This window comes from Drosophila yakuba, chromosome 3R (assembly GCF_016746365.2).
Source record: "Drosophila yakuba strain Tai18E2 chromosome 3R, Prin_Dyak_Tai18E2_2.1, whole genome shotgun sequence".
Lineage (NCBI taxonomy): Eukaryota > Metazoa > Arthropoda > Insecta > Diptera > Drosophilidae > Drosophila > Drosophila yakuba.
The window spans coordinates 7,628,866-7,649,304 of NC_052530.2; the positions used below are offsets into that span (position 1 = coordinate 7,628,866).

At 43.5% G+C, this 20,439-nt stretch overlaps 6 protein-coding genes and 1 long non-coding RNA gene across 8 annotated transcripts; 4 read left to right on the forward strand and 3 right to left on the reverse strand.

The window, feature by feature from the left end:
* Positions 1-668: 668 nt before the first annotated feature.
* Positions 669-9,057, reverse strand: LOC6535894 (beta-TrCP). Its single transcript, XM_039376300.2, has 8 exons — positions 8,533-9,057; positions 6,784-7,006; positions 3,475-3,746; positions 3,230-3,409; positions 2,685-3,139; positions 2,193-2,382; positions 1,998-2,133; positions 669-1,894 (listed from the first exon to the last, which is right to left on the reverse strand). The coding sequence occupies exons 1-8, from the start codon at positions 8,587-8,589 to the stop codon at positions 1,875-1,877; spliced, it is 1,533 nt and encodes a 510-aa protein (XP_039232234.1). The 5' UTR covers positions 8,590-9,057; the 3' UTR covers positions 669-1,874.
* LOC120321945 lies at positions 3,746-5,352 on the forward strand. The gene is made up of 2 exons (XR_005561677.1): positions 3,746-4,629; positions 4,861-5,352. It is a non-coding gene; the product is annotated as an uncharacterized LOC120321945 (long non-coding RNA).
* Positions 9,058-9,254: 197 nt separating the features above from the next.
* On the forward strand, positions 9,255-10,681 carry LOC6535895 (acylpyruvase FAHD1, mitochondrial). Its single transcript, XM_002096475.4, has 5 exons — positions 9,255-9,408; positions 9,531-9,633; positions 9,700-9,796; positions 10,111-10,257; positions 10,322-10,681. Coding segments are annotated over exons 1-5 (690 nt in total). The 5' UTR covers positions 9,255-9,407; the 3' UTR covers positions 10,664-10,681.
* Positions 10,682-10,715: 34 nt separating this feature from the next.
* Positions 10,716-12,082, reverse strand: LOC6535896. Its single transcript, XM_039376303.2, has 3 exons — positions 11,205-12,082; positions 10,978-11,134; positions 10,716-10,928 (listed from the first exon to the last, which is right to left on the reverse strand). Exons 1-3 carry the CDS (start codon positions 11,304-11,306, stop codon positions 10,735-10,737), a joined length of 453 nt encoding a protein of 150 aa, XP_039232237.1. The 5' UTR covers positions 11,307-12,082; the 3' UTR covers positions 10,716-10,734.
* LOC6535897 (little elongation complex subunit 2) lies at positions 12,006-14,398 on the forward strand. The gene is made up of 3 exons (XM_039376299.2): positions 12,006-12,027; positions 12,076-12,129; positions 12,190-14,398. Exon 3 carries the CDS (start codon positions 12,202-12,204, stop codon positions 14,230-14,232), a length of 2,031 nt encoding a protein of 676 aa, XP_039232233.1. The 5' UTR covers positions 12,006-12,027; positions 12,076-12,129; positions 12,190-12,201; the 3' UTR covers positions 14,233-14,398.
* Positions 14,399-14,459: 61 nt separating this feature from the next.
* On the reverse strand, positions 14,460-15,631 carry LOC6535898 (putative tRNA (cytidine(32)/guanosine(34)-2'-O)-methyltransferase 2). Its single transcript, XM_002096478.4, has 3 exons — positions 15,443-15,631; positions 14,738-15,387; positions 14,460-14,685 (listed from the first exon to the last, which is right to left on the reverse strand). The coding sequence occupies exons 1-3, from the start codon at positions 15,561-15,563 to the stop codon at positions 14,500-14,502; spliced, it is 957 nt and encodes a 318-aa protein (XP_002096514.2). The 5' UTR covers positions 15,564-15,631; the 3' UTR covers positions 14,460-14,499.
* Positions 15,632-16,002: 371 nt separating this feature from the next.
* Positions 16,003-20,267, forward strand: LOC6535899 (ubiquitin carboxyl-terminal hydrolase 8). Of its 2 annotated transcripts, XM_002096479.4 has the most exons (8): positions 16,003-16,241; positions 16,307-16,795; positions 16,854-17,016; positions 17,072-17,554; positions 17,610-18,050; positions 18,448-18,678; positions 18,740-19,194; positions 19,257-20,267. In XM_002096479.4, exons 1-8 carry the CDS (start codon positions 16,147-16,149, stop codon positions 19,585-19,587), a joined length of 2,688 nt encoding a protein of 895 aa, XP_002096515.1. In that variant the 5' UTR covers positions 16,003-16,146; the 3' UTR covers positions 19,588-20,267. The 2 variants fall into 2 exon arrangements, with proteins under 2 accessions (XP_002096515.1, XP_015047436.1); XM_015191950.3 differs by lacking the exons at positions 16,003-16,241; positions 16,307-16,795; positions 16,854-17,016; positions 17,072-17,554; positions 17,610-18,050 and adding an exon at positions 18,192-18,373.
* The last annotated feature ends 172 nt before the right edge of the window (positions 20,268-20,439 follow it).

The window sequence follows — 20,439 nt, forward strand, 5'->3', positions numbered from 1 at the left end:
TAAAAATGTAGTGCGCACACTATGTATCTCTTTGAAAACACGAGCTGGTCGACTATCTGATACCCTCAATACCGTGCCTTGCCTCAACCTTCTGTTATATATATTTTCTGAGAACACTATTCTAAACCGACGTTTATATTTATCAAGAGTGCATACTTTTTAGGGTCTTGACGCTTTCTTCTTGTTACATACTTTTGAAGGAATTTTGTTTATCCATTGAAATACGAATCGAAAATCAATATCCAAAAAGCTTAAAACCGCCTAATAATCCTTCCTACATAGAAATGGGCACATGGCTCATACTACTCAAGTTGTTAAGTAAAACTTTTAATAAGCCAGAATCACTTCACTTAACTTAATTGATTGGGTAATAAAATACACACATTGTTAGGATTTATACACAATTTATTATTATTTCTAGTTATGTTACATATACTAAGCCCATTCGCGCACTAGCAGTTGCTCGGCCATCGTTTAACAAGCTGCATTCTTTCCTCTAACAGTTTTACATAATCCGGAGTATGTGTTCATATTTGATCAACTTTTGTTAAAGTAAAACGTTATGTACATACATTAGTTAACGCGGAAGCGGCGATCGTGATCCAGATTAAGTATACCATTGGATCTTAACTTACAAATAGCAATACATATAGTAAAATATCCATCGATCACAATCAACGAACGGTATACATATAATTATATTGTTGAAACTGCCTGGGAATTCGCTATTTTCTACATACATCGGTATATCTAGAATCTACAGTTAGCATAGATCAATCAAAGAATCGGTTATATATTGCAAAACAATGGATTCATTTTCAATTCATCTTTACTCTAAAGATGTGTAACTTCCAATTGCAGACACTGCAATTCACTCAGTTAACTTTTCATTTAAATTATTTGTATTTCGGGTAACTTAGATTACAATTGCCAATAAGATACTAGGCTTAATTTTACTTTACAATTAACACAAACATTAGGCAAAAGGCGTGTAAAGTAGGTTACAAATGTGCAAAACGGCTAACCGCATTGATGCTCTGCCAATTTCAATGATGCAACTCTAACTAACATTTATGCTACAGACTGATTCCTCTGGCCGCGTTGCAGATTCCTGCTGCGATAATGTTCCAAGCCATTTCACAATTTTCTCTTAAGGCGGCAGCTGCCTAAACGCGAACTTGTGTATTTGAGCTAAAGAAACACTTAAAGTAACGCCCGCTCGGTCAACCGATCCCAAGTGCATTTCAAAGACTGACCCTCGGATTAGTGTTACAGCGCCTAGGTAACTTATACATAATTTTACTTTTCTTCTCTTTTTGCTTCATTTTTGTTTCATTCGTACATGACAAACCTAACAGCCAGTTTTGCGAAAATATCTGCATATTTAGTATATTCCTTCTGCATTTGTTTTTTTTTTGCTTTTATAACTTCATTTAATTCATATTATGTGTGTGTTCCGTGTGGATGTATGTGTGTGTGTGGATGTAGTGTGTAGTGTGGTGTGCGGTTGTAAAATAGACGCTTAGAGATCGCTGTATCTTGGGTTCAATATAGTTTTCTGAATAGACGAGTCGCATGCTGTGTGTATATGCTGGTTTACGACCATTCACTCATTATTCATCATAATCATTTATATTCTCTACATCTACATCAAAATCCAGGTCATCCGATTCGGGATCCGAACCGGAACCGGTGACGGAGTCTGAACCACCACCATCCCGGTGCCTAACATATCCCCCCATAAACGCGCCAGCATCATTTCTAGATTCCTCCTCCTCAAAATCATCTTCATCGTCCTCGTCCTCATCGTCGTCTTCCTCTCCTTCGCTCGAGGATTGTAGATGTAACTCGCGCAGCTGCCGTTGCACAAAATGTTAATGTTCCATCAGGGCCGCTATAACGCCAGCAGCAACAACCACAATGGAAATTGAGAAAACAAAACGAAATCGTTATGCATAATTCAAGAGATCAATGAGGTGAAAGTTGGCTTCTCTTACGTGACGGTGTGCGTCCGGTCTTGTTCTCATTGGGTGTGAAATTTAGAAAGTCCCAAATCAAAATTGTATCATCATGCGAGCTGCTAACAATCTGGAACTCGTCAAATTGCAAACGAAAGACGCGACCAGTATGTTCCTAATAGAGTTCACCACCGAGATTAAATAAAAGCGTATAAAACGGACCGAATCACTCACCACAAGGGTATTCAGACAGAGAGTATTGGAGGCTGCCCTTGGATCAAGGGCGGCGACCAAATCCCAAACCTTGATCTTGCCATCGTAGGCGCCGCTGACGATTCGTTTTGTATCGAAACGGATGCAGCGAACCAATTCCTCGTGACCCTCCAGGACACGTAAGCAGGCACCGCACTCAATGTCCCAAAGTCTGAAAAAAGTTAAAGTAGATTGGAAAATTAGATTAGCTACGTCAGGTTGGGTCCTGGGAACATAGGAAAGTATAGGAAGAGCCAATTATCTCCTTATGCAGCGGATAATTATAGGTCAACTTAATATGTTGTAAGCTCATATAATATTTAAAATAGATCTTAACTCTCAGATACTAATAAAAAACAACAGAAATAAACATGAATTAAAGCACTTATTCCACTACTAATCGGAACATCCAGGAAAAGATTGTCTATCACAAATCATTAGTGCCAAAGAGTCGGTTAAATTCGCACGCCTCACCTTATGGAATTGTCTGAGCTGCCGCTGACAACTAGGCGATCTCTATACTGTAGGCAGGCTATGCCACGCTTGTGGCCATTCAAGGTGCGCACGAATTCACAGCTTGACGTGGACCAGACCTTGATGGTACGATCCCCGCTGGCGGACACGATGTACTTCTCGTCAAAGTCCACCACATTGACAGCAGCCCGGTGACCGACAAGGACGCGCCGCAGCGTGATCTCGCTGGGTGAGGTCATGTCCCAGACGGCGATGGAGCGATCCTTGGAGCAGGTCACCATCATGCCGTTGTTAAAGCGCAAGTGCAGCACCGCCTCGCAGTGGTGGATGAGGGTGTTGACCATCTCGCCGGTGTTGACGTCCCACACACGGACTGTGGAGTCGCTAGAGCCACTGATGATAACCTTGTCGTCATACTGCAGGCACAACACCGATCCAGTGTGGCCAATTAGGGTCTGGAATTTTGGAGTCGAGTATATTGATAGTATTAAAACATTTTAATTCCTGAGGTATTTATATTACTATTATTTCAGGCTGAAACCTACCTTAACGCACTGCAAATCCGTGCGATCCCAGATCTTGATGGTGTTGTCCCTTAGGCCGGAGACAATTTTACCGTCATCGTACTGCAGGCAATAGACACCCTTTGAGTTCTCGGACCGGCAGTTGATGCGGCGCAGCATGTGGCGGCCAGTCCGCCAGTTGTTCTCTATGCTGTCTATGTCCTGAAATCATAGAATGAGTGGTTGAATAAACTGATTGCATTCGGCACACTCCGATGACAACTCACATTCATTATCTTGGGGAACAACTCGCGATGGAATGAGTGTGGCCGTTGAGTCTGACCCGGTCTGGGCTTGAAGAGGTACTGCATCCAATTACGCCGCTCGGCCAGTCCGCGCCACAAGGAATCTGTGCGCACCTTGCGTTCGATGAGCTTCTTCCAGAGCATGCCCTCGGAAATGACGCGCAGCCATTCCTTGCAGACCAGCTCGGCCGATTTGAGCGACTCGGCATCCAAGTACGACAAAATGTTTTCTGCGATGTGATCCAGACCCTTGACTGCAAATGGAGAAGTTTAAATATAATTAAGACACAGATACCATATAATCTAATTAACTTGGCAAGCACATCTCTATTGACAAAGTTTCAGACTAAAACAGCTAAATATTTGGCTCCCAGCTATCTTTGATGTGACACTTAACCGATTTGCCATCAGATACGAGGTGGAGCAATTGTGGCCGCTACCGCTCTTGGCAGACACCTACGCAACCCAACCCAACCAAAACAAATCCATGCAATACAACCACATCAGCCAGCTTTAATTGGGCGACAAACTAGAGGCAAAATGATGCACCTAACGGCATTAAAATGCACTTAGCCCAGTAAGTGCAAGTGGGTGTGGAAGGGAGTGTGTGGGAGTGGCTGTGGAGGAGGCTCAACCTTTCGGCTGGCATATTTACATGTGTCACGGATAGGAGTGGTTGAGTTTCCGAGGATGAGGAGGGGATAGCCACATCCACATGCACATTCACATCCACATCTTCATCTGTATTGACAAACCGGCTGATGGGCCAGCCGAGAAGTCGAGTCTGGAGTGCATGCGAGCATTCGCATTCACATTCAGTGCCTTCCCTGCTCGTTGTTCGCAGCATTTGCCCAACACAATTAAAAATGTGCATAACTCGGAATGGCAGGCTGTTTGGCGGGCAGCAGCGATTTCGCTCAAGTTGTTTGCCGTCGCCGGCGACTAACGGTCTTAAGAGTGTCTATCCGTCTGTGAATCCGTCCGTCCAGTTCAGTCGCTCTGTCCGCCCGGCTGTCCCCCCGGTTAGCTGCCTTTGAAGTGCATTACAATGTAAATGGAGGGGACAATGTTGCCTACTTTCAACTCTTTCATTTCCAGAACACACTGTGATGCCAACTAAGCAGAAGTTATGCAAAAGTATATTACCATTCGACTTTATTTTAAAAGTAGTTCTTTAAGTTAATCAATTAATTGGAGAATAACTGATCGAATGCTTAATAAGAAAAGTATATCATTAGTTTGATTTCACATTACATTTTGTAATACATTTATCTATCTCTACATTAATAATTATGATAAGGAATTAATTCAAATCTTAATAGCTCGGTATGTTTTTAATTAGCACTGACTATACTCAATACCTTTTAGGCAATATAATTCAGATCTGACCGGAAGAAAAACCAAACCGTCATCACCGCGGATTAAACCAACGGAAGCGTCAAACAACTTCCTCAAAAAAAACTAATTCCCGACTGGTGGCTTAAGGAAGAAAAGGCTTGCAAATTAAAGAGACAGTCTTCGCCATATAGTACATAATAGTACAGGTATACATGCATGCACCCAATGGCATTGCAGCGAATATCTGAACGAACGAACCGAAAGTAAATATACATTTTCTGTATGGATGCCCTAGCAAAGGCTAGAATTGCACGCACAGCTCTTGTTGACTGTTTGAGTCATCGGTACGCTCACGTATTGATGCATTGATAAGCGAAGTGATCGCTTATTCACTGAAGCCGACTCATTGCTAACCTGTTTTCCCATACCAATCATATCAATAGTTTTGTTATTACTTAACATCTGTTGGACGACAGTCAATGGCATAAATAAATCGATTCACATTTTCTTATGAATAATGTACAAGGTTTGTTCCCGCTTTCGTTCTGTTTTTGTTCCGGTAAAGCGCGTTTAATGGAAGCAACGACCTTTCAGTCAACAGCCAACAACCAGCAACCTTAAGCCCACCCACTGGCTCCTCCTCCTTTCCTCTCCAATCCTCTCCTCTCCTCTTCACTCCACTCCAATCCTCCAGTTAAAAACATGCCCGGCAACAATCCGGAGGAGGAAAGGTGTCTACCGGGGTTCAGAGCGGGACTTGCCTTTCATGTTGTTCAACTTTGTACCTGCCGTTTGTTATTGTTTTAGCTATTGCGTGCCGAGGGCTTAAACACAGCTTTGTACTGATAGTCTTGCCTAAGATTCTAATGGTGGATGAGTAATTTTGAGTTTTATTTTGGGAGGAAAACTCGCGCTCTTCGGTCGTAGAAGCTGGCAGCTGTTATTGCCTTCTTATCAGCTGCGGCAATTGGATTGGTCAACTGGGATTACTGACCTCCCACACAGGGTGGCGTTGATAACGACAGGGTGATAAATCACAATCCTAAGGTGACGCTTGACTGACTTTATTCGAATAGGCTTGGAATAATTAACCAATCTGCCAGCTTATCCGTTCACTAGATCAGATAATATTTGGTAATATGTTGATTTGAAGGTAGATTTCACAACTTAACAAATTTGTCAAGTTTTGAATTTAAATAATATGTGACATATTATTATGCCTTTAAAGGGTGTAATAATTAATTGAACAAGTAATACCACTCTATCATTTCTCCACTTATAGAATAAATAACCTAGGGTGCAACTATGCAATAAATTGATTTCTCAACCAGAACTGCATTTTTAGCGTTCATATTTTCAAAGTTGACTGCCTAACGTTTTACGACTTATACTTTATTGTGAACGTTATATCACAACAATAAACGGAATCGTAAACGAAAGTAACAACACGGATAAATGTTTAACTTGAATAAATGGTGAATAAATCAGTATTAATAAGTTTATTGTCAATTCTAACATTTAATCTAGTTTGGAATCAAGGGTTTTTTAATGCCGACATTGTTGGGGCTGACTGAATAAAAAAAAAACCTAAACTGCGTCAGTTAGTTCGAGTATTTCTTGGAAGATCGTAATTAAACAACCGACACACATTTATCTGCGGTTGGTTCAATGTTCTTTAGGTCCATGTTCTTCTCAATTTTTGCAAAGGCTCTAGAATGCTATTATATACACTGTGTCTTAAGCTATGGGTGTATTAATACACCATATAGAGTCAGAGAAACCAAAGTTAACAAGAACTTATGAAATTTTAAGCGGATAATAATGATAGACAACCTAAGGTTATCCTTTATTCACATTTTCCTTTTTATTCCCTGAGAATGGTGAAGTTCAAATCGATTTGTTTTAGGCCTCGACGGGTTATCAGGTAGCAATACACAATTTATAGTCACTCACTTGGCAGCAATGTGATAAAGTCCCGCTGGAGCATCGGCTTGAGATAGGCATTGATCTGTCCGTGCTGATAGTGGCACATGCGCGACAGCAGGTGCTCCACGAAGTCCACCTGTCCCGACTCGCTCCACTGAGTGAAGTACTGAAAACAGAGTTCCCGCTCCGTTTGGTAGGTGGGCGATGAGTCTTTCTTGCGCACCGGGTCGTACAGCATAGTGGTTGTGAACTGTACGGGTGAAAAGTGGCATAAAGAAGCAAATTAATTATGAGATTGCATTGGTTCCGTTTGCGTTTTCATATGGTTTGGGGCGATGATGTGAACTGTTGTGTTGGGGTGCTTGTGTTTGGATGTCAAGGGGCGATCGTTAAAACTCGAAAAGTAGGTAGCTGCTGGTTGTGCAACTTTTCTTTAGTTTAGGCTACTACTGACGACCCAAACTGGGGGCTTACAATTAGGCAATTAGCTTCGACTCCGCTGCGAGTTTCTTTCTTCTCGTAATTTTCTCGTTTTGTTTTTATTTGGCGGCGAAAGAGTTTGCAAAGCGGATTTCTGAAGAATGAAAAACTGGCAAAAAAAAAAAAACCGACTGGCAGCGGTAGAAACAGATCATTCACGCGGCAGTTTATAAATAATAATTGTATCGATGTTTATTTGGTCTTACATCCTCATTATGCGCATTCTATATATATACGTTCCCATTGATGGGCCCCAATTAAATCAAGCGTCATCAATTAAATGCTAAAGATCTCCGCAAACAATTTTAGCAGCGTGAAGTAAACAAATTGGACGATTCGAGTGTGAGTGATTTGAGTAATTAAGTTAACTGCAATGCCAGCAATGCGAAAACCTTGCGAGTATAGTAAATGTTGTATATATGTATGTACATAAGTTGTATTGGGGTCGGTTGCCTTAATTTAATTGCCATATTATGGTTTTTTGTAAGCTTTAGTTGTTTGCCTTTGCCTGGTAACTGAAGGATGCTACTTTAGCTATATACTGAATCTTCTATTGTTATATGCCATTAATAATATCTCGTCTGTGTTTCGGAGCAATTACCAAGAAGAAATCTGCATTATTACCCTGATTCACCTTGAATACAGCAAAATTAAAGCCCAGATGACTTAAGAGAAACCGAGCAAAAAAAAATTACAAAATATAAAACCGATTTTTGGGCCCATTGCTTAATGGTTTTGCGGGAACTGACCTTCAGTAAGCCGCCTATCACATTTAACTCCATAACCATAGGCGCACAATAAAATAAGTACTGATTGAAATGTACACGGCCGTACTTTGTGCACGGCGTTTGTTATTAATTGTGTACACAAACTCGAGGCCAATTAACGAAATCTTAAGACTCAGAAATCGGAAATTGGGGATATATATATGAACGGATGATTGGACAAAGGGGGTGATGATGTTGATGGCGATAATGATGATTCTGGCTGATGAATAAGTAGGCTAATGCCTAATATCCACAAAAGTTTAAGGTTATAGCCCATGGGATGCCTATATGCCACAGTGTCCGAATTTAATAGAGTGCACGAGTGCAAAATCTGTAGTATATACGAAAATAAAGCACTAGCGCACGCACACCAGTGTGACACGCATAGGTGGCGCAAGTGTGCGTGCCCGTGTGTGTGTGTGAGTCTATTGAGGCGACACCTTGGGCATTTTGTACTTAAATCGGTGTGTATTAGGAATATAGAAGGGCAGAAATCCCGCTTAAAGCAAGTAACTTAGCGAAAACTCACGGCCTGTGCATTGGAGTTGGTTTCGTCCATTATTTTGTCAGTCTCCATTTTCATCATTATGTTGTTTGTGTGTTTGTAGAGTTTGCTGGCTCGTATTTTGCTTCTCTCTCACTCGCTCGCTGCAAGAGTTTTCCGTCGCACTCGCACCACGTAGCGCTTTTTGCAGATTTTTTGGTAACACGACTTGCAAATTGCTTTTCGCCAGCAATTTCATATAATTTTTAACTCGAAAGAAAATTACAATTTGCTCGTCTCGGTTTTAGTAGGACCGCAGGCGGAATGCGCGAAAACGGCGCGGCGAACGCGATGGCAAACTCAACTCGCCGAGGTCCCCTCACCAATTGAGCGAATCTCGTTGGCAAGTCATTATTTTTACCGCTCCTGACGGCTTGTACGCAGTTTGTTTTTAATTTACAGTTGACGCTAACCACTGGTTATTCACTTTTCACACGAAGGATTTTGTTTTTTTTACCAGTTTCCGCCTAATTACGGGCTGCTAACCACAAAGCCAAAGAAGATGAGTTTGCACTATCGTTATCGATATCTGTGCGAGGGACGAACGGTCACGCTGCCCAGGGATAGTGTTGCAAAATACACCAAGTGCATACAATTTCGTCGGTTCTGCACTAATTTTTCAAACAGGTAGTTGCAATTACGACTATTTTTGAATTGCTTTTAAGTTATTTTACTTTCAGAATTATGAACTGTAATCAGTATACGACTACCCAACACACTTTGCCAGCTCTGGCAACTCCAGGCATCAGCTGATTTCTTGATCGCTCTCTTCGTTTTCTGTTGTTATTTAATTGATAAACTTGTTGCGGGGGGCCACTCTCCAGATAACCCCCCACTTTCGAATTAATAAACATTGCGCAAGTAAGTGCCGTCCAGCTCGTCAAACGCTCACTTTCATTCGACCGCAGAGCTGTTCCAATTCTAATCATTTCGTTTAACATTCAGCTTCAGAATCTAACTAACATATTTTTCAAAATTTACAGTGGTCCAGCTAACCCAAATCCTAAGGATGGCGTGCCCAAACCAGAATGCCGCCAACTTCTTGCACGATGGCAAAAAGATTGTGGGGGTGGCTCTCAATTACATGTAACTTAATGCTATAGTAATCTTAGGTCTGCATGGATAATCACCGAATCCCTTTTTACGCCGCAGGGACGTTGTGAAGGCCAGGAATGTTCCCGTACCCCAGGAGCCGCTCGTCTTCCTCAAACCCACATCTTCGTACCTCCAGGAGGGACAGCCCATTGTGGTGAGTTCTAGAGAGAACAAGGCCTGTAGTCTCATTTAAGATAGCATCGAGATGGAAACAAGACAGCAAAAGACCATATATTTGACTCTTTGGACCTTGGAAAACCTTGGACTCTTATAAAAAGATAACATTTATGGGCCATTTATGAATTCAAATAACAATATCTAGTTATGTGTGGGTCAACATAAAATTACATAAGTGGAAGTTAAAATCCCTTCTTGTATCGGTTATGATATTACGATATACCCACTCAAGAAGAAATCTCTGCTTAAGGCTTTGAACATTTCACAATTTAATCTTCGTATTCCCCGCAGTTGCCCAAAGTCTTTACCAAGGTAGCATATGAAGTGGAACTAGGCGTGGTGATTGGTAAGCCCTGCAAGAACGTATCCAAGACAGATGCCATGAGTTATGTGGCAGGATACTGCCTGGCTTTGGATCTTACAGCCCAATGCAATTTGGTAAGGCAATTGATGCTTACAGTCATGAGCCATTGTGACTAATAATTAAATTTAATAATATCAGGGAGCAGCTCGGGCGACCGGACATCCGTGGACATTGGGCAAGGGATTTGACACTTCTACGCCCGTGTCTCATTTCATACCACTCGAAAAAGTGAATGATCCACACAACTTGCAGCTGTGGCTCACCGTCAATGGAGCCGTCAAGCAAAAGGGGTGCACCGCAGATCTAATATTCAAGGTGCCCGACATCATCTCCTACGTGTCCAAGTACATGACCCTGGAACCAAACGACCTGATCCTGACCGGAACGCCCAATGGTTCGGATGCGTTCAAGGCAGGCGATGTGATTGAGTGCGGAATGGCCGATCTTGCTAAATTGACCTTCCAAGTAGAGGCTGAATAAATACAAAAAGTAGCAACATTTGGACTGAACCACTATTTCATTTGGATGCTCCATTCGGATATATTCAATGGTTATTTCTTTCTATCCACATCATCACAGGCAACCAAATATTTCCGCATCGCTGTGCAATCGCTAGTGTTTTTCCATTTGCTAATCGGGCAGTTGATGTACACCTGTTCCATGATGCAGGCCAGCAAGGTAGCAGGATAATAGTCGCAGTTGCCCTTTTTGGGCATCCATTGGAACTGCTGAACCCGGTTCCTAGCTACTTAAGTTTAGCCATTATTAAGTAGATAAAACATTCGCTCACCCACCGTAGTCCGTGCAACTATTGAGGCTCCTTACCACCAGTTGAGACATGTTCGAATCGTTTTTGTAGCGTTGCTGGTAACTCTTCTGTATTGCCTGGGTATTAACACTTCCATTGCTCAGCAGAAAGCCATTGATCCTGAAGGAACACTCCGCAATGCACTAAGGATTATACGTATCCCGAGAGTATAACATATTTTAGAATTAATTCATGTTTTGGAGCGATACTAACCACATGCAAAGCCACTTTATCCGACTTTAGATTGCTTACTTCCCCATTCAAATTGGTGGAATTATTGCTCAGCAAGGACTTACGGCACGATTTGATGGCCATGTCGTTTTTCTGAACATCGCAGCATGAGCTCAGCTGCCAAATATTAAGTCGTAGTTTTTATTTAGAATTCGTTTTAATTTCGAATTTCCATACAAACTTTGGCTGCTTTGCGTGATCGCAGCTTGTATAGTTGAAGGATGTTGTACAGGAGGTAAAAACTATTAGAACTAAAAGTAGATTATACATATACATGTTGCGCTTAAAATGTATAATTAAACTGGTACTGAATGCGAAACGAACGTGAGTTTTAAGGCCACATTTTAATTAACTTTAATTAAAAAGTTAATGTTGCATAACTAGCTCGCCTAATGCTGTGAAATTAATTGAAATGATCTGCACAAAAGAGACAGAACTAAAGTTCTGCTAAAACCAATTTGTATCGTTTTGTGGAATATTATGTTATTCAGAAACTTCCTTTATGAGGGCCTCTACTTAAAGCTTAAAGTTGAAACTTAACAGTGGAGTTTTCCCACTGTCAGATATCCGTTACTCAGCTAGTGGACGGGCAAATGGAAAATTTCAACATGTTTTGGCATAACGATAGAATGGAGAGAGCAACATAATAAATGAAAAAATTCTAATGTCGCATCGTTTTTTTTATTTAAAAAGAACTTCGTTTCGCCGGTAAGCGCAGTGTGCCCAGCTGGTTGTAGGCTAAAAAGTACTAACTTTTCGTGATATTATCATTTAAATGGTATCGAAGTGTAAGCAGCCCCAACAGGTTCCTAAATAAACGTTTTCTTATATATTTTATTTACATACAACCCAGATTTGCAGTATACCAACCAATGAGCAGCCTTCCCTGACAACAAAAGTTCCCCCAGTAAGTATTTTTGGCCAAAAACATATATTTAGAAAACTTAAATCTCGGATAATTTTAAAGCACCGTTTCGACATGGAAAAGGATGCGGCGCTATACGGGGGAAATGCTGTATTCCGGAACCAACCATCGTACAAGGTCTTCAATAAATCCTTCGAGCACGTGGACGATGCGCTATACACACTGCTGAACGAGGTGGACCCAGAGGTACTGCGAATGGAACTCAAGGAAACCTCCGATGTCTTCAAATCGTTCAATCGCAACTCCGCTTTGAGGGATCCTCGCAACAACGAGGTCCCAGAGAGACCGATTCGCGACCTTTCCACCGTCACTTCCCTCTACAGTTTTCCCAATCCCCTAGAGCGTCACTCGGAGCTGAATCTTACGCAGCAGGCCGCTTGCATGCGAGTGCTCCTCGCCTGGCAACGCAGGCAACCCGTCGATGAACAGGACTTTGTGGTGTGGCAGGCCACGGAAAAGAAGCGATGCAACGAGCAACAGCGTGTGCAGAAACACATACACGACCACGAAAACGGTAGCAAAGAAGTCATTTATGCCCCCATGAAGAGCCTGGTGGCGGTCTACAGGAAGTGGTACGAACTGGGTGTTAGGAAGCTTATACAAGCCTACCCCAACGACTCATACATGACCTTCTCCGGACTGCCACAGTTGCCCCAGTGCAAAAGCCTCAATTCCCAAACCGCTAGCATAGAGCAGGTGGAGCTGGAGAGGACTGTGGGTCGGGTAAGACTCTGGCGAGAGGTGAAGGTCCGCCATGAAGCCATGCGAACTTTACGACTGCGCTTGGATCGCTACGCGACGAGGAAAGCAAGGGAGCCAGTACAGCTTTTGCGGAAGGAAGACAAGGAACTGGAGCTTGAAGCTGGCAACGTGTTCGTGCTGCCCCTAGACTCCCTGTTAATGCTCCTCACAACCGGATCTTATATAGACCTGCCGACCGAAATGTTTGTCAGCCTAAGAGAATCGCCAAGCAGTAGGCACAAATGCATGGAATTCCAGTCGCCATTCCCCGCCCGCAACTGTGGCTGGCATACAAACAGTTTAATCTTGAAGCTGGCTTATGGGGCCTACATTTCACAGCCTGGGCAAGCCGAGTGGCTTGATTACAACATAAATGGAGCAGTCCAGGAAGTGCCCAATGAGCCTGCCTGTGATAAGTCATCTATAGATCTGCACATGGTCTACAAGCCCCAAGCTATCGATCAGCAATCATCTGACGTGCTAGATGGAAACTGCAATAACGCCTTGGTTAGTTGGACACTGAGAAGTAAAGGCGAAGGGGAGGAGTGCAACGATTTTCAAATCTTTAGCACATTATCGATACCAGCAGTTACGGACTCCAACGTCAAGGATCCACTTGGATGCCACTTCATAAAGCTGGAGAACAAGCCAGATTGCGGATGCGAAATAATGTCCAAATACGAGTTGATAAGTGCCTGGCTGCAGTTAAAGCTACTGCGGGTCGAGATGGGACACTGCACACGCATCTCGCTCCGAGATTTTGAGCCCATGCTGGAGGAGAAGCTGACGTTAATGTCACTGGAGCAGCAGCTTCATGACTATTACAACACTAGTATGCCGCAGCTACTATCCAATTTGTGCGAGTTTCTAAAGCTACTGGACACTGTACCCGCTGGAGATTACCTACTGCGATACTCACCCAAATACAAGGACAAGTTCCTACTGTGCATTGTCACAAAGGAGACCACGCCCCAGAGTTTTGAACTGCATAAGCTCCTTACGGAATCCTCTCCCAGCGACCAAGCCTTCCTTACACAAAGCAGTTACCTTCCGATCTCACCTACACTATGTGGCCGCCTGCACGAGGAACTCCAGCTGCTGCCCTGCGCTTTTCCAGCAAAAGCAAACGGTCGCTCTGTCCAACGTCGAAAGGTAGTGGTGCCTAGACCAGAGCCCTCTAGACAAGCTCCAGTGAGACGACAATCTTTAAAAAAGTGGAGCGAAACTCAATCTAGAGAACTTCGACGACGACATAAGGCGGGTCAAAAGAAAAGAGCCCGGGCTCGCAAGAAAACAGCTGCCAACGAAGAAAAGATACAGCTGGAGAAGATTATGACGTTGTAATAACCGCACTCTGCTTGCTTGTATCTTAAATACCTAATCTTAGGATTTTTATTATGGTTGTTGATACTAGCTGTTCCAACACCAAAAAGTGATCCCCATAGAGGGGTTAACCGGCGTATTGCGATAACAATAATAAATACTAAACGCTTTGTTGCGTGTACAAGAACGTTTTGATTCGCTTTTAGATGCACCACAATTTACACTTCCAAAGATCTTCGATATTCATATTCATATCTAATCATCTTTAAAGCTTTTATTAAGTGTTACTCAGGCCTCTAACTTCTCAGACTTGATATTTTTATTATTAAATAGCCATTTCTTCAGAATTTCCTCATCGTGTATAACGCGAATGCCTTCATATTTTATATTCACTTGACTCGTTTTCTGCAAGATATCCTGGTAGGCAGCAGTCAGGGGTTGCTGCACTGGCTCTTTGTAAACATAGTTCTCGCCCTAAAACAACACATTTTAGTGGATTTAACCAATTGAAAATATTAAAACCTACCAAATCGTATGTGCGGTCCGAGTCCAGATCGCCTTTGTAGGCAACAAAAGGAACTTGAACAACGGGCGGACTCTCCTTCTTTCTGCCCACCCAGAATTCGGGATTATCGTGCCATTCGGTAATCAGGTTGCAGGGCTTGTAGCCCTCGGGTAGACAAAACTTTTGAGCCACCACAAAAGCTTCAATGCTGGAGTTTCGCGAGGCGGAGGGCTTGAAAACGCATACGTCCTTGAAGAACCGTTTGAGCTGGGTGTACAACCGACTGGTCTTATCTGCACGGTAGATTTTCGACACGAAGGAGCCTCCCTCTTCTAGTATAAAGGTGGAAATGCTGAGGGCAGAGAGAAGTAGTTCGCCCTGAACATAGGAGTCAAAGTCGTGCATTCCAGTGGAATCGGGAGCGCCATCACTAACAACAATCTGCGCCTTCTCGCCGCCAAAGAACTCGATTATGGCCTCGGCCGTCGACTCCTTGCTGATGTCCGCCCGGAGTTGCGTGACTCCTTCAATTGAAGCCATTCCCTGCAGGTCTACGGCAATGATTTTCACCCTTTCCCGCTCCTCCGGCGGCAGCGGCTCGTACATTCGCTTGGCCAGCACCTGTGACCAGCTGCCAGGAGCGGCACATAGGTCCACGGCTCGAGTTAGACCTGAAATAAGTAGCCAATTTGAATCGGACCGAAAAACACGAGGTTGGAAAACTACCGTCCAGCAACTGAAACGTCTCCTCCGCCTGGAGCAGTTTAAAAGCACTGCGTGCACGCCATCCCTGCTCCTTGGCCAGTCGGTAGAATATGTCTCGCTTATCCTTCGAAGTCCTGCCCATTTAAAAAATTTGGTTTTAAAATAATAAACAAAAGGTGATCAGCTGTAAAACGAGCTCCACAGTGTTGCTTTAGTCTTAGCGGTTTTCCCGCCAAATTTGTCAGTTTCCTGGATTGCAAAACAGTACAAAGTATAAATACATTTTCAGATCAAAAATATTTATCATATTGTGGTAGAAAAAGATAAAATAGAAATTCCGATGGACGAAATAGAATTTATCTGAACCGAACCAATTAAAAAAAATCGTTTTATTTGTTTCTCAAATTTAAAATGTAATACGGATTATATTCTTATTTGGTTGTTTGAAATATACCAAGCATAACAGAAATATATTTCCTTGTTGATTTTTAATATAAATAGCTCAATGGCTAGATTTGTCCAAGCTGAAAACATCGTTCTCTTGCGACAGCTCTATCCGATTTCATTGTTATCGATACATTTCATGCAAAATAACAAGTGATTGTGTTGTCGCAGCCCAGCCCGCAGATTGAGATATTCCTGCTATGAAAACAGGAGAATCGGCGACATCCCAAGTCCCAAATTTAACGTAGCTCCTCACCCGCCCCGACGAGAAAAGACAAACAATGGCCAAGTTGAAGAAGCTGCACATGAGCTCCAACCTGGAGGACCTGGAGAAGATGTCTATCATTCCGGATCTGCGCAGCAAGGGCATGAAAATGTAAGTGGACACCGCGAGTTAATGCTGATGCGGCTGTTTTGATTTACCTGGTTGATTCTTCCCAGCCTGCTGAACACCGCCCGCAAACTGTACATGACCGCCGAGGAGTACAGACTGGATGGCGACGAGGAGCTGGCCTACATCACCTACATGAAGTACTTTAATATGCTGACCGCTATTCACAAAAAATCCGATTACGCCAGCCACAAGGCGACGGTGCGCCAGATGCTGGGCGACACCGAGTCGAATCGCCGCATTATGGACACGCTGGAGGTGATTATCAACTCCCTGCGGCATCGATATGCTCAGCAGCGCCAGGAGCCAGAACCAATTGCTCCCGACCTGGTTAGCAATGGGCGTCTAAGTCTGGACTCGCCGATAACACCGCCAATACAGTACGCCCGACTTGGACTGATCACCTGTCAGGATCTGTATCGGCGAATGCAAGAGAAATCGGTTCTAGTTATGGACTGTCGCCCAAGCGCCGACTACGAGGCCTCCCACCTCACTTACTACTGTGCATTTAATGTGCCTGAGGAGTTAATAACGGCAGGGTGAGTTGTCCATTCTAATTCTCTCGCTATCTGGCTACTAACTTTTTAACTTGCACAGAATGTCGGCTGGCAGATTGCAGGCTCGTCTCAGCAGCAGTGGTAAGGCATCGTGGGCATCGCGTTCCGTCAAGGATTCGGTGGTTCTTATGGACTGGAATACCAAGGATGCCCAACCGGCGGCCAACACAGCCATTTCAACCCTTCTTGACATTCTAAAGAACGTGAGTATGAATGTAATCCACCCACAGATCACCAATAATCACCATTTTCTGGTAGTGGGATCCGGATGTGACTTACCGCGCTCCCATTCAGATTGTCGAGGGCGGTTACGAGTACTTCATTATGATGTACCCAACTCATTCCACTAATCCCAGTGTACAGGCGCCGCAGCAGAACAACAATGATATTGAAACCATCGATGACATTGAGTATCCCTCAATTCACGACATCACCATGAAGGAGGATATTAGTGCGAAGGACTTCAGACCAAGACCAGACATAAATCGGGCAAACAAGCCCGCGGCCAATCGCACTTATGACCAGGGAATTTCCCGTTCTTCTCCGCCGGCTAAACCTATCGCTGAGATCATGCGTGATCAGGCTGAGTTTTTACAGCGGGCGGAGCAAAACGATGAGCAGTTGGAGAGGGCCTCAAAAATGTGGAAGCGTCAAGCAGCAGAGGGCGATGGATTGACTGCTACCGAGGACCAGGAGCTGCACTTCAGGATCCTACAGTTGGAGAGCAAGGCTCAAGACTATGTAAGATCAATAAATTACTTTATAATTCACATATAATTGTCCGTGTGTCCCGCAGATAGTTGAAAACAATCGACTGCGAGAAGAACTAACTCGCATACAAGAGCTACACAATGTTACACAGCAGTTGTCGCAAAAGGAGGTCGAGGCAACGAGGAATATAGAGTCCAAGATACGCGAACGACAACGCTTGGACGAGCAGCATGAACTTGAACGTCAGGAGCGGGAGCGACTTTTGGCGATCGCTCGCGAGACAAAAAAACATTACAAATCACCAACACCTTCGGGTCCGCCATCGCCGGGCAGGAACTTGGAGGATTTACAGGTCGTGTCAGACAGCCTAGAATCCCTGCTGCAGTTAACCGGCGAGGATCCGACACTTGCGCCAAACAAGGTGGAAAGGCCTACATTCGATAGGGCGATGAAACCGCACCCGAGGAACGTGGAGAGGACATCGCAACGCGTTCGTGATTTCTCGCCCGTCATTGGTCAGAATGTGGTAAGTATTGCATGGGTGGTGGTTGATTCACTGGCCACACAAATATAGCCGCGCCACGAGTCAAATCAATAGCCAGCGGGTCACGTTTTGAAGACACCCGCCCAGACGCGGGCCGTGCTTTTTGCGCTGCCCCCACTTTTAGTCGCTCGCCGTCCGCACTCAAAGCATGTTTAAACCAAAGAAACGTACAATTGCCATACTGTTGAGCAGGAATAGCACTATACAGGATTCCGCGAATGATTTGTGTGGCGGGCGTGAAGCTCCAGCTGCCAACAGTTCCTCCCACCTACAGCATTTATAGCTCCATCTTCCCGCTGAGACGAGTAAAAGCTATTTATATTATTTTTTACTCTATCTCAGAACCGTAACCTACATTAATTTTCGGATAACATTGCAGGGTCGTGGCCTGACTGGTTTGAAGAATCTGGGCAATACCTGCTATATGAACAGCATACTCCAGTGCCTGAGCAACACGCCTCAGTTGACGGAGTACTGCATCTCGGACAAATACAAGAATTACATCAGCAGAAGCAATAAGACCAATGGGCAAGTGATCGAGGAGGTGGCTGCACTCATCAAAGAGCTTTGGAATGGACAGTACAAGTGTGTGGCTAGCCGAGACTTGAGAGTACGTAGCTGACAAAAATAACACTTAAGTATATTTGTAAACTAGAGATATTTCATTACAGTATGTTGTGGGCCAGTACCAGAAGATCTTTCGCGGCGTTGACCAGCAGGATTCACACGAATTCCTCACCATCCTGATGGACTGGCTGCACTCGGATCTCCAAACCCTACATGTGCCCCGTCAGCGTGAGATGATCAGTGCGTCGGAGAAGGCTTGGCTGGAATTTACCAAGGCAAAGGAGAGCATGATTCTGCATTTATTCTACGGCCAAATGAAGAGCACTGTCAAGTGTGTGGTCTGTCATAAGGAGTCGGCCACGTACGAGAGCTTTTCTAATCTCAGTTTGGAGCTGCCGCCCAACTCGAATGTCTGCCAGCTGAACCAGTGCATGGACATGTACTTTAGTGGAGAACGGATCCATGGCTGGAATTGTCCTAATTGTAAAACCAAAAGAGATGCCATTAAGAAGCTGGATATATCTAAACTGCCACCTGTGATGGTGGTTCATCTGAAGCGGTAAGTGATGCTAACCGCCCAACTATCCTGCGCTTGTTAATATTCTGTTTAATCCCACATAGGTTCTATGCGGACCCCAGTAATTCCGGCGCCTACATGAAAAAGCAAAATTACCTGCGCTTCCCGCTGGAGAACCTGGACATGAATCCCTACATAGCACGGGCGGAATCGCGGGCGGTTACGCCCAAGACCTACCAGTTGTACGCCGTGTCCAACCACTACGGCACTATGGAAGGCGGCCACTATACGGCCTTTTGCAAGAGCGCCAACTACGGAAAGTGGTTCAAGTTCGACGATCAGGTCGTCTCAGCGCTGGACTCCTCGAACGTTGTTTCCAGCGCTGCCTACATTCTCTTCTACACCTGGCTGCCTCCTATGCAGGTGTCACTGTAGACGCTTCGCACTGTTTTGATTCGGTTTTGCTTCTTCGTTTCAATTGTTTGTTGTTTTCTCTCATTTTAAAGCTTTTAAGGTCTAGTCGCCACCTTTTATCATTTACAAATTACCGCTTAACTGTTAGCTGCTATTTAAGAGGATAATCGCTTGTTTGTTGTTGTCTAGGCTCTTAGGCCGCTGGAAAGTATTACGCATGGGGCGTATTTTCAATGGGTACGGGCTGCATTCACTAAAACCGAGAACTTCAAGTGCATTACCAGTGTAACAAAGAGAAGATCGCATATACGCTTGTGTATGTGGGACTATAGTTTATTGTATTTTGCAATTATATTTTTAAACCAAATAAACGAAATTAAATTTCTGATACAATATTTAAGCACTCACTTCATAATGTAAAAATTTTCAGTAAGCAAATTTGAAGAGCGTTGATTGTACATGTTAATATGATTTTTAGCTAATTCTTTAACGTAAATTATATAATTCCTATTATTTTACCATTGCAAAGAAATATTAAATTTAACTAGTTTTCGCGCTGAAAATTTAAATCGGCGATATCCGATAAGAAAATATATTTATTTTAGATTGACGGCCACACTGGATAGCGCCCCCGCCATTTACCAAATGTAGTGTTGTTAACTCTAGCTTTTAATAAATGACTAGTTGATTTAACATTTTAATAAGATGTCTTTATATTATTGTTATATATTACATATACTTATTTTCCAAAATGGTAAATAATTAGAATTAAAACCTATTTAAAAGAGATAACCACTTACAAATTACCAAAAAACAGGTAGTTGTAGGTTCCTGCAATCATATAGTCAAATCTGGCTAGTAGACAGCTAAATC